Genomic DNA, 13,874 nt, shown 5'->3' with positions numbered 1-13,874 from the left:
TTGGGGTTTGCTGAGCTTCTTGGATCTTTAGGTACTGGTTTTTAAAATCAAATTTGGAAAAATTTTGGCTAATATTTCTTCAAAAACTTTTTGCCTATTATTTTTCTCCTTTCCTTCTAAGATTCCAGTTACTGAAATGTACTTGCCTTCACAAAGCATAAAATCAAGGCTTCACAAGTCCAAGGTGATCTGTCAATAATTTAACTGCCTGTGAGAATAAACTTCAATGCTCTTTAGAGGAAGATAACAGGATACAGTCTCTACAACATATCATCCACAATGTCTAGTATATAAGAAAAAATTATTAGACATGTAACAAAACAGGAAATTATGACACATAATGAAGAGAAAAAGTAGTCAATAGAAAGAAATGACCCAGGCATTGGAATATAACAATATAACAGTGATAAATTTGTTAGATTCCACAGGAAAAGATCTGCATAGTGGCTAAAGGGATGAGAAATTTGGAAACTACAAAAAAGAGCCAAATGAAAGTCCTAGAACTGAACAGACAATATCTACAATTAAAAAAAAAAAAAATGCTTTGGAAAAAAAGCTTTGGATGAGATTAACATCAGGTTGGATACAACCAAAAAATGATCAGTGAATTTTGGAACAGGTCAACAGACTTCATCCAAACACAGATAGTAAAAGATCGAAAAAAAAGGAAAACTGGTTACTGTCCAAAGGGCAATAAAACTGTAATCTTTGGGGTTATCTTTTCTGGTAGATAGAATCCATTTGCATTGCTATTGGACAATAGTCATTTGCATTGCTCTCATTTTTCTACAAATTAATATCTAGCCTTACAGAATTTTAAGCTGTTTTAATCAATAGCAACTCAAATAAAGGTATATTCCTCTAAAAAAATCAGATAATCCCTGAGTAAACCTCCTAGGCAACCCCTCAAAATATTGACAGGACATGTGTTCCGTATGTTTCTATAATGATCTCAAATCCCATAAGGTATAAGTCACTATTATGCTTTCAAAAAATATATGTATAAGCACTCATAACATGAACTTATAGGTAGAAATATGTCTACCTTTGTGAGGCTCTCTAACATTAATTGTAAGTCATTAGAAACCTGTAAATCATAGGAAAGTTATTTAGAAAATTTCTGAACTTAGCCATAGACTTATGTGAATATGGTAAACAACTTTTAAGTTAAATTGACTGACCTGATTTGCTGTGATAAAAGAAGACATAACATAGTTAATCTTTATAAAATAGTCTTTAGACGTAAGTCTAAACAACATCCCTAATCTCTAACTTTGAAGAAAAGATACTTCATTTGGCTAATTTCTAACCATGGTGAAAAGACATAACATACTAGTCTTTGACTTCAAACTGGCCTTTGTCCTGTGATGCCAAGGTGACAAATTCACATATAAACCCTGAATTTCTGCTCACCCACTGACAGAAGGCAGAGGCAAACACTGAGAGCCTGCTGAGACTCTGCCTACTTCTGCCAACCTCAGACCCTAGCTATGAGGACCAGGACAGATTATAACAAAGCTGTGGTGAAAGCCATGTGAAATTGTGCACTACAGATTAGTAAGTAAACCCAATAAAGCCAACATGTACCTTGCTTACTGTAAGCTTGTGCGTACCTTGCTTACTGGTTAATCTGCCCCTGCAAGGGACCTCTGCCAAGTTGGAGCCAGGGTTACGACTTCCTCCCGAGACCTCTGGTTAAAAGTTAAAAGGTAAAGTCTAAAGATCTGGACTCTAACCATTGAACTAACATTGTAAGTGTTAATTCTGACTCCCCAGTTCTAAATGAATGTTGTGAGGTCTTACTTGCCTGCCTCACCATAACTACCTTGTAATAAACTAAACAAGTTTACGCATGTCAAACCTGAGTATCTCTCTATTAATTTCTAATATATTAAATTCTCCAGAACAACATGCAACAATTTCCTTTTACCTACTTACAAGTTTTGGATCGTTTTTCTGAGCAATAGTTAAGAGTTTAGGCTTTAAAAGAGAGAAGTGTGACCTCAAAGAGCTTTCTCTTTCTTCCCTCCTTCCTTCTCCCCCCTTTCTTTTCTTTCTCAAAAACTTCTACAGCACTTTCTATGTACCAGGCACTATACTAAGCACTACATTTAATTGTGGAAAAGAAAAATCGTCCCAAACCTGATCTGGGGGTATAATTCCCAGCTTCCCTCTAAGAATTTAAAAAAAAAAAAAAGCATTCCTGAGAAAATACTTAAGCCATTTTCTGATGAAATTTAATGGGATTAAAATTTGTTCTGGTAGAGGATCAGTGAAAAAGGAAAACCCTCAATGAGATGAATTGACACAGTGGCTGCAACAATGAGCTCAAACATAATAACTGTGATTGTGAGGATGGTATAGGACTGGGCAGTATTTTGTTCTGTTGTACATAGGGTCGCTATGAGTTGTAACCAATTCAACAGCACCTAACAACAACAAGACTTATTGTGGGAAATGAGCTAGTCACCTACCCAATTGACTTTTACCTATCAATCAAGAGTCTAGTAATCCCCAACCAGTCCTTTTTTCTTTCTTTATCTGATCTAACAATGATTATCATTTATCCATTTCTTTTTCTATAACAAATTGTTTTACTTGGCCTATTATGTAGCATCAGAACTCATCTACATCCACGAGGGATAAGAATTGGGACTAGCACAAAGCTGGTTCCTGTGAGGTGGTGGTCGGACATACCTCCACTCTCCAATTTCTTCACCATCTCTGACACCAGCTGTTCGTCCCTGCCCCCAAGGCACCCTCTACTCTGCTGGGTTCAATAATTCGCTGCAACGTCTCATAGAACTCATAAACTGTACTTATAGTTGAGTGGTTTATTAAAAAGTAACAGGGTACAACGCAGGAGACAAGATGCAGTTTGTCGATCAGGACAGCTTCTAGCTAAGATAGCTCTCTCAGCTCTTCTTAGCAGCGCACAAGCCCTCTGCCTTTGGGTACCACCACACTACTTGGGGACCTGCACAGCTCTCCAGCCTTCTGCTCTGCCACTGGACCTCGCTGGACTTTGCCTCACTGGTGGGAAGACCACTGCACAGGATGTCCCAAGCCTCTGCCGCCGGGCCCCTTGAGGCCTCTGCCCTACTCAGGAAAGTGTTACAGCTCTTTTAGCTCCACCAACAAGTGCCTGGAGGCACCCCCCTCCGCCAGCAAGCCTCCAGCTCTCTCTCTCTCCATAGGCTGGCAAGCCCACCACAGTCATCTGCCGATCCTATGGTTCCTGCGAGCTCATAGTGCTGTCACTGTTTCTCTACCACTGTCTGGAGCCATCTTAGTTGTCTCCCACTGTCTTCAGTGTTATAGCTCTTGACCTATATTACAGCTCTTTTAGGGGATTCCCTAACAAGAATGCTCCTTAGAAGGAAGGATGGCGAGACTACATCTTACTTACTTTGGACATGTTGTCAGGAGGGATCAGTACCTGGAGAAGGACATCATGCTTGGTAAAGTAGAGGGTCAGCAAAAAAGAGGAAGACCTCAACGAGATGGACTGACACAGTGGCTGCAACAACGGGCTCAAGCTTAACAACGATTGTGAATGTGGCGCAGGACTGGGCAGTGTTTTTTTCTGTGGTGCGTAGGGTCGCTATGAGTCGGCACTGACTTGACGGCACCCAACAACAACAACTCCTCCTCTTCCCTCTCTCTCCCCTTGCTTCTAAAAACTGCTGTGGGGTTGACTGTTTATATAAGCAAGCTTCTTTTCAGTTTCAAGGCATGGACCTCCCAGCAGGACCACAAACTGACCAAGCCTCAAAAGTCACTCAATCCTATTGGGTGGTTTTACGTACCACTATCTGCATAGCAAATTGACCAATCCCTGCAAGGTAAGTAAAAAAGACCAATCACAGGGCAGACTGTGGCCCAACCAATCATTTTTGGTAGAATTATAAATCCAAGGCCAGAAAGGCCACATATAACAGAAACCCACTGCACTGCAGCCTGCTAAAGCCCTTTTCCTTTGCAAGAAGATTGTAATGAAATTCTGACACATGCTCATAACTAAATTGCCTATAAAATTTAATTTTCTTCAACAATCCCTATAACAATCTAAGAAATCTAAATACGACTTTTCCCTCCTCTCCTACTCAGTCTTTTGTGGAATCAGAGCCTAAAATCCTTGCCTCTCCCAGGAAGATGGCCTCGGAAGCCAGAAATGTATGACAGGCACAATACATGTGGCTGGATTCACAAATGTCCGTCAGAAACCAAAGTGCTCTGGTTTAGACCAGAGTGACCACGGAGTGGGAGAGGGGGCAGCTCTGCCAGTGTGGCAGAATACACTCAGTAAGGTTCAGGTAGAATCAAGTTGGTGTGAGAGGGATTTATAATTAAGGAGAAATAACCTTGGACTTCATAAGAATCTTGAACTCTTAACCACTACCACCAAAAAAAAAAAAAAAAAAAAAAAAAAATGCTGTTGATAAAACCAATCAGGGCTGAGAAGAAAAGAGAGTCTGCCATGGCTGCTCCTAGAAATAAGACTGTCAAATGGGGCTCAAGCTGAGATGCCACGTCTTGGAACAGACTTGGAGAGCTGGAACTGATGTCTAATCTTTTGAAGACCAGATCCTGGTCAACTAGGAACAGATGAATAAGCAGGTCCCTACTCTTTATCAGGAAAACCCCAGAGGCACCTGGGGCTTGTGGTGGGTTACGTTTGGGACCACTTTGGTTATTCTTCCCCTCACCACTTACATTTCCTGTAAGTGGGAGTGGTCCTTTCCCAAAACTTTGAGGGACTATGGCTGAAGAGAGCATTTAGTGGCAGTCTACAACTGTGAGGCCCTCATTTCTTAACTCTGAGGTTTGAGAGAGGGGGCTTTGATGGCTCGGCTCAGCAGTCCTTCCAGAGCCACCCTGGAGAAATTATGCTCACGCCACAAGAATCTGAGAAAGAGGGGTTGGACTAGATGTAGAAGAAGCCTCTGGGGGATGTGATGAACATTAGCCTTTGGGGGTCTGCAAAGATTTACCAGGGCAAAACTAGTACGGGGACAAGTTACTCAAAGAGTCCGATTTAAGAGAAACAGCGTTTAGGGTCTTCTTTGTAGTGGAGATCAGGAGCTAGGTGAAGGTTAAATTTACGTATATAATAAAGAGCAGAGTGAAGGGCTTGAAGAGGGGTTTTTGGAGAAAAAGAGGCATCAGAGCAGCTGCAGGTATGAAGGAACTGAAGGAGAAAGGATTATGAATTTAATCCCCTTAGCTGGATTTTTAAAGTGAAATTGGGGTTTCAAATTAATTTTTTATTACTTTCAACTACTGAGTTCTGTTTATTTAAATGTGATACTAGCACCTGGGCCATAAAGGACCCCAAGGTTTATTCAACTATTCAGATACTTAAAAGAGAAAAACCACTTTTCATATCTTTACCACTCATTTTTTGTTTGTTTTAATTCAACATTGAGTACTTACTTTGTCCAAGGCTCTATAGAAACTCACAATCTAGTGAGGATGCAGACAAGAAAACAAAGTTTTCAGATAGGATGGATAATGCCTAAACTAAGACTTTAAAACAGACTTTCTCAAAGTGGGTTCCCTATCAGAATTTCCTGGTGGTTCTTATTAAAAATGCAGATTCCTGCATTTCACACAGATCAGAACCCCGGGGAGGTGGGGGGGGGGGGACCCTGGCAAGAATCTGCTCCCCAGACTCACTGACTTCAGGCCTGGAGTAAAGCAGAGAGGACTACCCTGGTGTGGTGGGAAGGGAGGAGGATTGTGTGCAAAAACTCACAATAATTTTACATCTGAAAGTCTCTAAAATGTTCAGGGAAAATGAAAAACAGATCTCTAGGAAAGAATGACAACCCCTGGATGTCAACGTTAGAGTGTCTAAGATGTACAGCGATCTGTTTTATAGACACTCCTCTGGCTTTAACATCAAAATAGAAACAAACCAGAGGTAGCCTTTAAAAAGTATATGTATTTTCTTATTACAGGATTACTTAACACAAGAGACTATCCAGTATAAAATACCTAATCTATCTATTCTATACTAATATCCCTATTAATACATACACCACATTTACATATACTTCTTTGGCATGAGGTTAAAGGCCACAGTACCTTAACCTCTAGTTGCTTGAGATGGTCCAGTACTTAGCTGCATTTATGTATGGAAGGTCCCTTGCTCTATTCTCTGGGCTTGGGCCCTGGAAGAATGGAGGAATAGCAGGCACCCCTATTGTGGGAGCAAGTGTTATGGAATTATGCAAGCTCAGCATTCTTATATTCTGTATTGGGAGACTTCCTTTCTGTGAATGGTTTCTCTAGGGGTGGTACTGTTGCTATGTATCATTGGCTATATGAATATTAAAACCAAACCAAACCCATTGCCATTGAGTCGATTTCAACTCATAGCAATCCTAGATCTAGGACAGAGTAGAACCGCCCCATAGGGTTTCCAAGGCTGTAAATCTTTAGGGAAGCAGACTGCCATATCTTTCTCCCACGAGTTGCTGGTGGGTTGGAATTACCGACCTTTTGTATAGCAGCCAAGTGCTTAACCATTATTATGATGAGGCTCTATATAAAGAAAGATATTGTCATCTAAACAGAGAGAGAACATAGATGGGAAGAAGGAATTCTCCCAACTGTGACTCTTCATTCCCCATCTGATAGAAATTACTTATTCTTCCAGCCGTTATGTAAACAAAACAAAACAAAATAAAAAATGCTAACACAATACCTGAATGTAACATCTGTAGAGGTTTTTCTATGGGTTGAAAACAAAGTAAATAATCTTCACATTTTTCTTTCATGGCTGTTGCGCCATGTTCCTGGCTATGTTGTAAGCTCCCCGAAGACCATATTAAACTTCCATTGTATCCAACACTGTGTCTAAGAACACCATGCTAAACACATAGTAAGAGCGCAGTAAAAACTAACCAATTAAACCACATGCCCTTGTGATAGGAAACTCTGGTGGCAGTGGTTAAGTACTACGGCTGCTAACCAAAAGGACGGCAGTTGGAATCCACCAGGTGCTCCTTGGGAACAGTATGCGGCAGTCCTGCTCTGTCCTGTAGGGTCAGAGTCGGAATCGATTCGATGGCAATGGGTTTGGTTTTGTGATAAAGTTTACTTATTTGAAGTAAAAAAAAAAAAAAAAAATTGGTGTCAAGTTGATTCCAACCCATAGGGATCCTAGAGGACTGAGTAGAACTGCCCCATACGGTTTCCAAAGAGCAGCTGGTGGATTTGAACTGCCGACGTTTTGGGTTAACAGCCATTTCACTTGCCCGCTACGCAACCAGCGCTCGGTTTCAAGTACAGTCCCGCCCAATTAAAGACGTGTTTTAGCCTGAGGGTATATAGCGCCATCTAGTGACTCGTGTTATTACACTGAAAAAGTGCAAGATGGAGAAAACAGCACATCGCTACTTCCGTATCTTATATATCTGATATTTGTATTTGCAGAAACAACTAGAAATCTTATAGTTTGATAGCTTGGCATATTAAAAGTAAATTCAATTAAGCTTTCATTTTCCTTTATTGCCGAGAGATTTCTGGCCAACATGTAGTTAACCCCATAGTTAATGATTACTTCTAGAATGAAAAAAAAGAAAAAACTTTGCGGTCCAGTCGGTTCCGCCTCATAGCGACCCTATAGGACAGACTAGAACTGTCCCACAGGGTTTCCAAGGAGCGGCTGGAGGATTCCAACTGCTAGCAGCCAGGCTTTTAACCACTGTGCCAACAGAATGGAAAAGCAGTAAATAAAAGTGTCATGAAATTGTCATTGACAGTGGAATAAACATAGAGAAGGCCATGAGGGATTTAAGAATCACAATTATATATTTAGTATGGAAAATGTGCAGTATGACTATACCACAATATGTTTATCCAGACAACTTTTGTTGGACATTCGGCCTGTTCAGTTTTGGGTATTAAAACTTCTCCAAAAATAAAAGAAAAAAAAAGTGCAGATAGAGACTGTAATGGCACTCCGTTGTTAGGTGATGTTGAGTCGATTCCAACTCATAGTGATCCCATGTGACAGACTAGAACTGCCCTACAGGGTTTCCCAGACTATAATCTTTACAGAAGCAGATTGCAACATTTTTCTCCCTTGGAGCAGTTGGTGGATTCAAACTGTCACCCTTTCGGTTCAAACCGCTGGCCTTTTGGTTAGCAGCCTACAGTCATATCTAAACTAAAACCTAAAAGGGAATCAGAGCGGGCTATGTAAAGGATTATGGGTAGAGAGGCAGGGTTGGGAGGGCAAAGGAAGAGCTAGAAGGGAGGGAACAGTGGCTCTAGACCAAGGGGAGAGAATGTATACAAAGGTCTTGAGGGGAGAGAAAGAATATAGAACATTCTAGATCTGGATGTATACAAGTTCCTGTACTTACAAATTTTCAACTTACAAACACTTATTGTGGTACCAATCTTCAGAATGGCCTACAATGATCCTCACCTGCTAGTATTCACATCCTTGTGTAGTCCTCTCCAACACTGAATAGAGATGGCCCGCGTAACCAACAGGATGTTGTAGAAATGATGGCGTATGACTTCTGAAGTAAGATCATAAAAGCATTGTGCCTTCTGCCTTGATCTCTCTTGCATGGTTTGCTCTGGGGGAAGCCAGCTACCATATCATGAAGCCTCTTGCTAATATCCATGTGAATGAGCCTTACAGGAAGCAGATCTCCAGCCCTTGGATAGCCTTCAGATGACTAGCCCCGGCCAGTATCTTGACTGCATCCTGAGCCAACACCACCCAACAAAATGAAACAAAAGCAGAGATGATAACAAAAGCTAAAACTAGCGGGGGGAGGGGGAAAGGAAGAACTTGGTGTGGGGGGAGGGGCATTGAGTTTACGTTAATGGTGGTGGAATATTTTGGAAAAAGATATTGATAATGGTGTCCCAACATGAAAAATGTAATCAATGTCATTTAATTGTAAATGCAGAAGTTGCACTGACAAATGATTTGGTGTGTGTATTTTCACCACAATGAATTTTTTTATAAAAGAACTTCAAAACAAAAATAAAATAGTTCTACCTAAAAATAAAATAAAATAAAATAAGCAGGGCAGGATAGAGTGGTAGGGAGAGGGTGTCTGTTATTTTAGGAAGGCCAATTAGAAAAGGCTTTTCTGAGGAGGTGACATTTGAAGCACTTCCTAGTCACTTTAGGTTTACCAACATACAGACTAAGAAACCAACTTTCAAAACCTAACTTGTTCATAGAGAAGTGTCTGTAGTTCAGTGTGGTTGCAATTTAGAAGTGAGAGATGGGGAAAGGGAGAGGGTTGACCCATGTGATGAGTCTGGAGATGGGAGCAGGGACCAAATCATAAAGGGTTTTGCAGACCACAGTAACTAGTTTGGGTTTACCTGGAGGACAATGGGGAGCCATTGAAGGGTTTTAAGTTGGGGAATGACAAGATCAAGCTTATCAGCTTAGAAAAGTCATATCACTCTGCATAAAGGGTGGAGACATCAACCCTGAAGGCATGGAAAAGTTAATAGGTTGTTGCAACCTATTGTTGCCTAGATTAAAGATGTAATGGGGCTAGAGGAACAGATTCACAATCTTAGGAGAGGGAAAAAAGCAAGATTTGGTGAGTGATTGGTTGTAGAATATGAGGAAACAAAGAAATGACAGGGAGGAAGGTGGGCTCAGTCATTGAGAATGAGAAAACAGAAGATCGAGGATGAGTAGAGGAAGATTAATTCAGTTTGGGACATATTGACTGCCTGCAGTATATCCAAGTGGGTATGTAAGCAGGAAGGTGAAAATGTGGATCTAGAGCAGACCTGTGCCTGAGATATGTATGTTTGGGAGATGAAAGATAATTAAAACCAAGAGAGCACATAAGATCACCTGTGTTGAGACACAGGCGAAAAGGGTCAATTACAGAACTATGAGGAAAACCAGCATTTATAGGATTGGCAGCAAAGGAACAGAGTTCAAACCCAACAAAAATCAAACCCACTGCTGTGGAGTCAATTCTGACTCACAGCAACCCCGTAGGACAGAGTAGAACTGCCTCATAGGTTTTCCAAGGCTGTAAATCTTTACAGAAGCAGACTGTCACATCTTTCTCCCGCACAGCGGCTGGTGAGTTCGAACTGCCAACCAACCTTTCAGTTAGTAGCTGAGCACTTAACCACTGCACCACCAGGGTTCCTTGGAACAGAGACAGTGAAGGATAAAATAGAATGACTGATTAAAACCATAGAGAACATTCAATGAGATGTGGGACACTGTAATTTTATAATTCCATCTGTTCAAGTAGAGGCCTTGAGCCAGTCACTTCCCCTCTTTGACCCTATGACAAAAAATTCATTCATTCATTCATCAAATTTTTGTTGAGTCTGTACTACCTGGCAGACACTGTTCTAGGTGCTAGGGACACATCAGTGAACAAAACAGACAAAAAGCCTGTCTTATGAAGCTTACATTCTAATATGGGGAACAGACAATAAACATTATAGATAAACATATAGCATATTACAAAAAAAACCCAAACCTGTTGCCATCAAATCCGACTCACAGCAGCCCTATAGGACAGAACAGAACTGTCCCAAATCGTTTCCAAGGAGTGGCTGGTAGATCCGAACTTTTGGTTAGCAGCCGAGCTCTTAACCACTGCGCTACTAGTGCACCTATAGTACACTAGGTGATAAATGCTATGGAAAAATTAGAGTAAGGGGGTGTCAGGGGTGAGAAGAGGATGTGTGAGCAATTTTTGATGGGGCAGTCAGGGAAGGCTTCATTGAGTAGGTGACATTTGAGTAAAGACTTAGTTTGTAAAGTAGATCTCTGGGGGTAGAGCATTCTAGGCAGAAGTTACAAGTGCAAAGGCCTTGAGACAAGAAGGCCTGAGAAGTTCAAGCAGCGAGCAGGGGTAGGGTACTAATAAATGAAGTCAGGTAGACAATAGGGGGAGCATCAGGTAGGATTTTGGCTTTTACTCTTGAGAAAAATACAGAGCCGCTAAAGGGTTTTGAGCAGAAGTGACAAGTCTGAGTCAGGTTTTCTAACAAGATCACTCTGACTGCTGTATTTAGAAGAGATGCTGAGTGGCCAGGGTAGAAGCAGGGAAATCAGGAGGCTATTAAAGAAGTTCAGGCAATAGATGATGGCACCTTCGACCATTCTTACGGTTAGAGGGATGTAAGAGAAAGAGGAGTGAAGAACAACATAAGGTTTGTGTTGTAAACAAAGGGAAAGATATTGTCACCTGAGACAGGGAAGCCTTTGGGAGGAGCAGAGTTTGTTTGTTTGCAGGGGCCATGTCAGGAGCTTAGCTCTCGGTCATGGTAACATATTTGAGAAATCTGTAAGGCATCCAAGTGGAAATGTCAATCAAGTAGGCAGTTCGGAGAGAAGCCTGAGTTGGAGATATATGGAAGTGGACAGAATAGAATTGGTATTTAAAGCCACAAGAATAAACAAGACTTTCAAGTGTGAGAAGTGCCCTGAGGAAAAAGGAAAACGGAGGCGAGAGTGTGTGTAAGTAAGCATTTTACAATCAAGATGGCCAGGCCTCAGAAACAGGCACCTGCTCTCAGACAAAGAGAAGCAAGTAAGAGAGCGCTCAGCGAAAACCTGGTAAAATGCACCCAATCTTGCAGGCCCTCACCACCTGAGCAAAGGCAGAGGAGGCAGAGGTCATGAGCTCCGAGGTGGCAAAGGGCCCGGAGGCTTGTAGCCTCTCCCTGCCTGAGCCCACGCCCGAGGTCCACGACTCCCTCATCAGTTTCCTGCCCTTCAGCGTGGATACAGGGCAGCCAAACCGAAACTAATGGCCACTTCCGGCTTTTTCTAAATACGCCTGAGTTGTGTGGAAAGAGGGAAAGGGAAATGGGTTAGAATGCAGATTTGATTTACAGTACATAGCTCCACCACTTTAGGACCAATCTTAACAACCAGTAAACTAGAAAAACCAACAAAATCAGAACTTTTATAATGGCAGGGGAGGCGGCCAACATATTCCCGCGCACGGGTCGGCTCACCAACGTCACTCTGAGGTAACAGCCTTTCTATTCATTAACTTCATGGAATCTCTACGGCGGGAGGCCGCCTCCACTACGGGTCGAAGGATGGGTCACGTTACGATGCGGGAACAAGGCTGATCAGGCGCCACAAAAGGATTCGCGGGGCGGCGCGACCCGACGACTCTCTGCACCCATTGGCTGCGGTCGCGAGGCTCGCCTTCCCCACTGGCTGCTACGAAGCCTCGGAGCCGCGCAGCAGGCCGCTCCTTGAACGCGCGTGCGCACGCGTGGCCGACCCGCACGGCACTGAGCAGGCGCGGCCTCGCGTCGGCTAGAGGGGGCGGGTGGAGAGGCGCGCGCTGCGTCCCGGAGCTCGGCTTTCCCTCGGCGGATCCCGCCCTCCGTCGCGGCGGCGCGGTGCACCGTGGGATAGGGAGCAATCTCCGAGCGAGGTAGCAAGATGGACGCGGGATTTTTCCGCGTAAGTAGAAGCGCGGGGATCTGGGGTTAGGTGAGCGGCCCATTGGTAAGGCCCGACAGGAAGCCTAAACTCGGGACTGGATGACTAGGGAGGGAAGGCTTCGAAGATCCTAAGGCTTCCCGGTGCCGGCAGACGTCCCCCCTGCCCTGCGGCGGAGACCGGTGCGCCTCTGCGCAGTCTCCTCCTCCAGGATCGTCCCCTCTACGCGGCGGCGACGGTCGCCGGAAAATGGCGGCGGGAATGGGCCGGAGTGATATCTCGCGGCCTGCCCGCTTGGCGGGGCCTGCAGGCCGAGCGCCGCACGCGCCGCCGCGTCCTCGGGCCTACTGTAGCTTTGAGGAGTAGTCTCTAGGGGGAGGCCGGAGGGAAACCCTGAGGTGAAATGACTGGTGGCGGGAGGACGCTGGAGAGTACGGTTTGGAGGGTACCGCCCCAGGAGAGCAAACGTTTTGGAGGGAGGACAGGAAACAGCGTTTCGTGGCTTCTCTTGAGAAAGCGGGCGCCCCCCTTCCACCGTCTTCTGTCCTGGTCCTAAGCCTTGCGTAGGCGCCGGGTCAGAGTTCGCGGCAGCTCCCGCCCGATTTGATATTCTTTCAGGGAGGGTTAGTCAGATAATATGTAGTCAAAACGTTTGAATCTTTGAGGGCACAGGTTGCAACAAACGTGTGCGCGTGTGTTAAGGTAGGGTCAACTCCTCCGTCCTCATTCGTTTTACTCTTTTGGCGTACCCTGAATGAAAGGTGACTCTCAATCTAGCTTCTCCGGGGCCTGCGCGCCCATCGCCTGCAGGTAGGGAAGTTAGCTCGTCGTACTTTATCCCGAGGGCCCAGCCAGACTTTACTAGGTTCCTGCTGGAGCCAGTTTATCCCATATTCCACTCCTGTAGGAAATTAGCACCTAGTCTAAAACTAGATGGGTGGAAAGTGACACGGATAGGAGTAGACTTGAGCACTAATGATCTCTTCGGAATAATTCTGCATTAATTATTTTAACACAGAGTGAACCATTTAGAGACCAGTTGTTCTAAGTCAAAATCTACACTTCTCTACTGTAGGTTGCCCCTTTCCACTCCCTGGAGCATATAATTTGTAGTTTGTGTGTGTGTGTTTTTTTTTTAAAAAAAAAAAAAAAGGGGAAGGCCAGGGCTTCAGTAAAGGTGTCTCTTAACCCTCTAAACTGGGCACTGAAATTCTTCTCTAATTGATTTTAAATATACCAACTAGTTTTGCATCAGAAGTTATGATATTCCTAGCATTTGACTTAAAACAGCCAGTTATTTTAGGTTTTTATGATATGCAAACAAGACTAGGTTTTTTTTGGAATGCTAGTTTCAAATGAGAGAGCTCATCACATTTTCACACTGCTATGAGCTGTGATTTGCTGCGAAGTATTTTGTAGTAAACATTTGATATTTTCT

At 43.3% G+C, this 13,874-nt stretch overlaps 1 protein-coding gene across 2 annotated transcripts in view; it reads left to right on the top strand.

The window, feature by feature from the left end:
• Positions 1 to 12,312: 12,312 nt before the first annotated feature.
• The window catches only part of SRRM1 (serine and arginine repetitive matrix 1), a 31,148-nt gene continuing 29,586 nt past the window's right edge, over positions 12,313 to 13,874 (top strand). For both annotated transcript variants that reach the window (XM_004377104.2, XM_012555777.2), the window contains exon 1: positions 12,313 to 12,457. In XM_004377104.2, the coding sequence (XP_004377161.1) occupies positions 12,437 to 12,457 (21 nt within the window). In that variant the 5' untranslated portion in view covers positions 12,313 to 12,436. The remainder of the gene's footprint in view (positions 12,458 to 13,874) is intronic.

This window comes from Trichechus manatus, unplaced genomic scaffold, assembly GCF_000243295.1.
Source record: "Trichechus manatus latirostris isolate Lorelei unplaced genomic scaffold, TriManLat1.0 scaffold00048, whole genome shotgun sequence".
NCBI classification, from domain to species: domain Eukaryota; kingdom Metazoa; phylum Chordata; class Mammalia; order Sirenia; family Trichechidae; genus Trichechus; species Trichechus manatus.
Note: the sequence above shows the minus strand (reverse complement) of the source record. Positions and strands in the feature narration are given on the sequence as shown.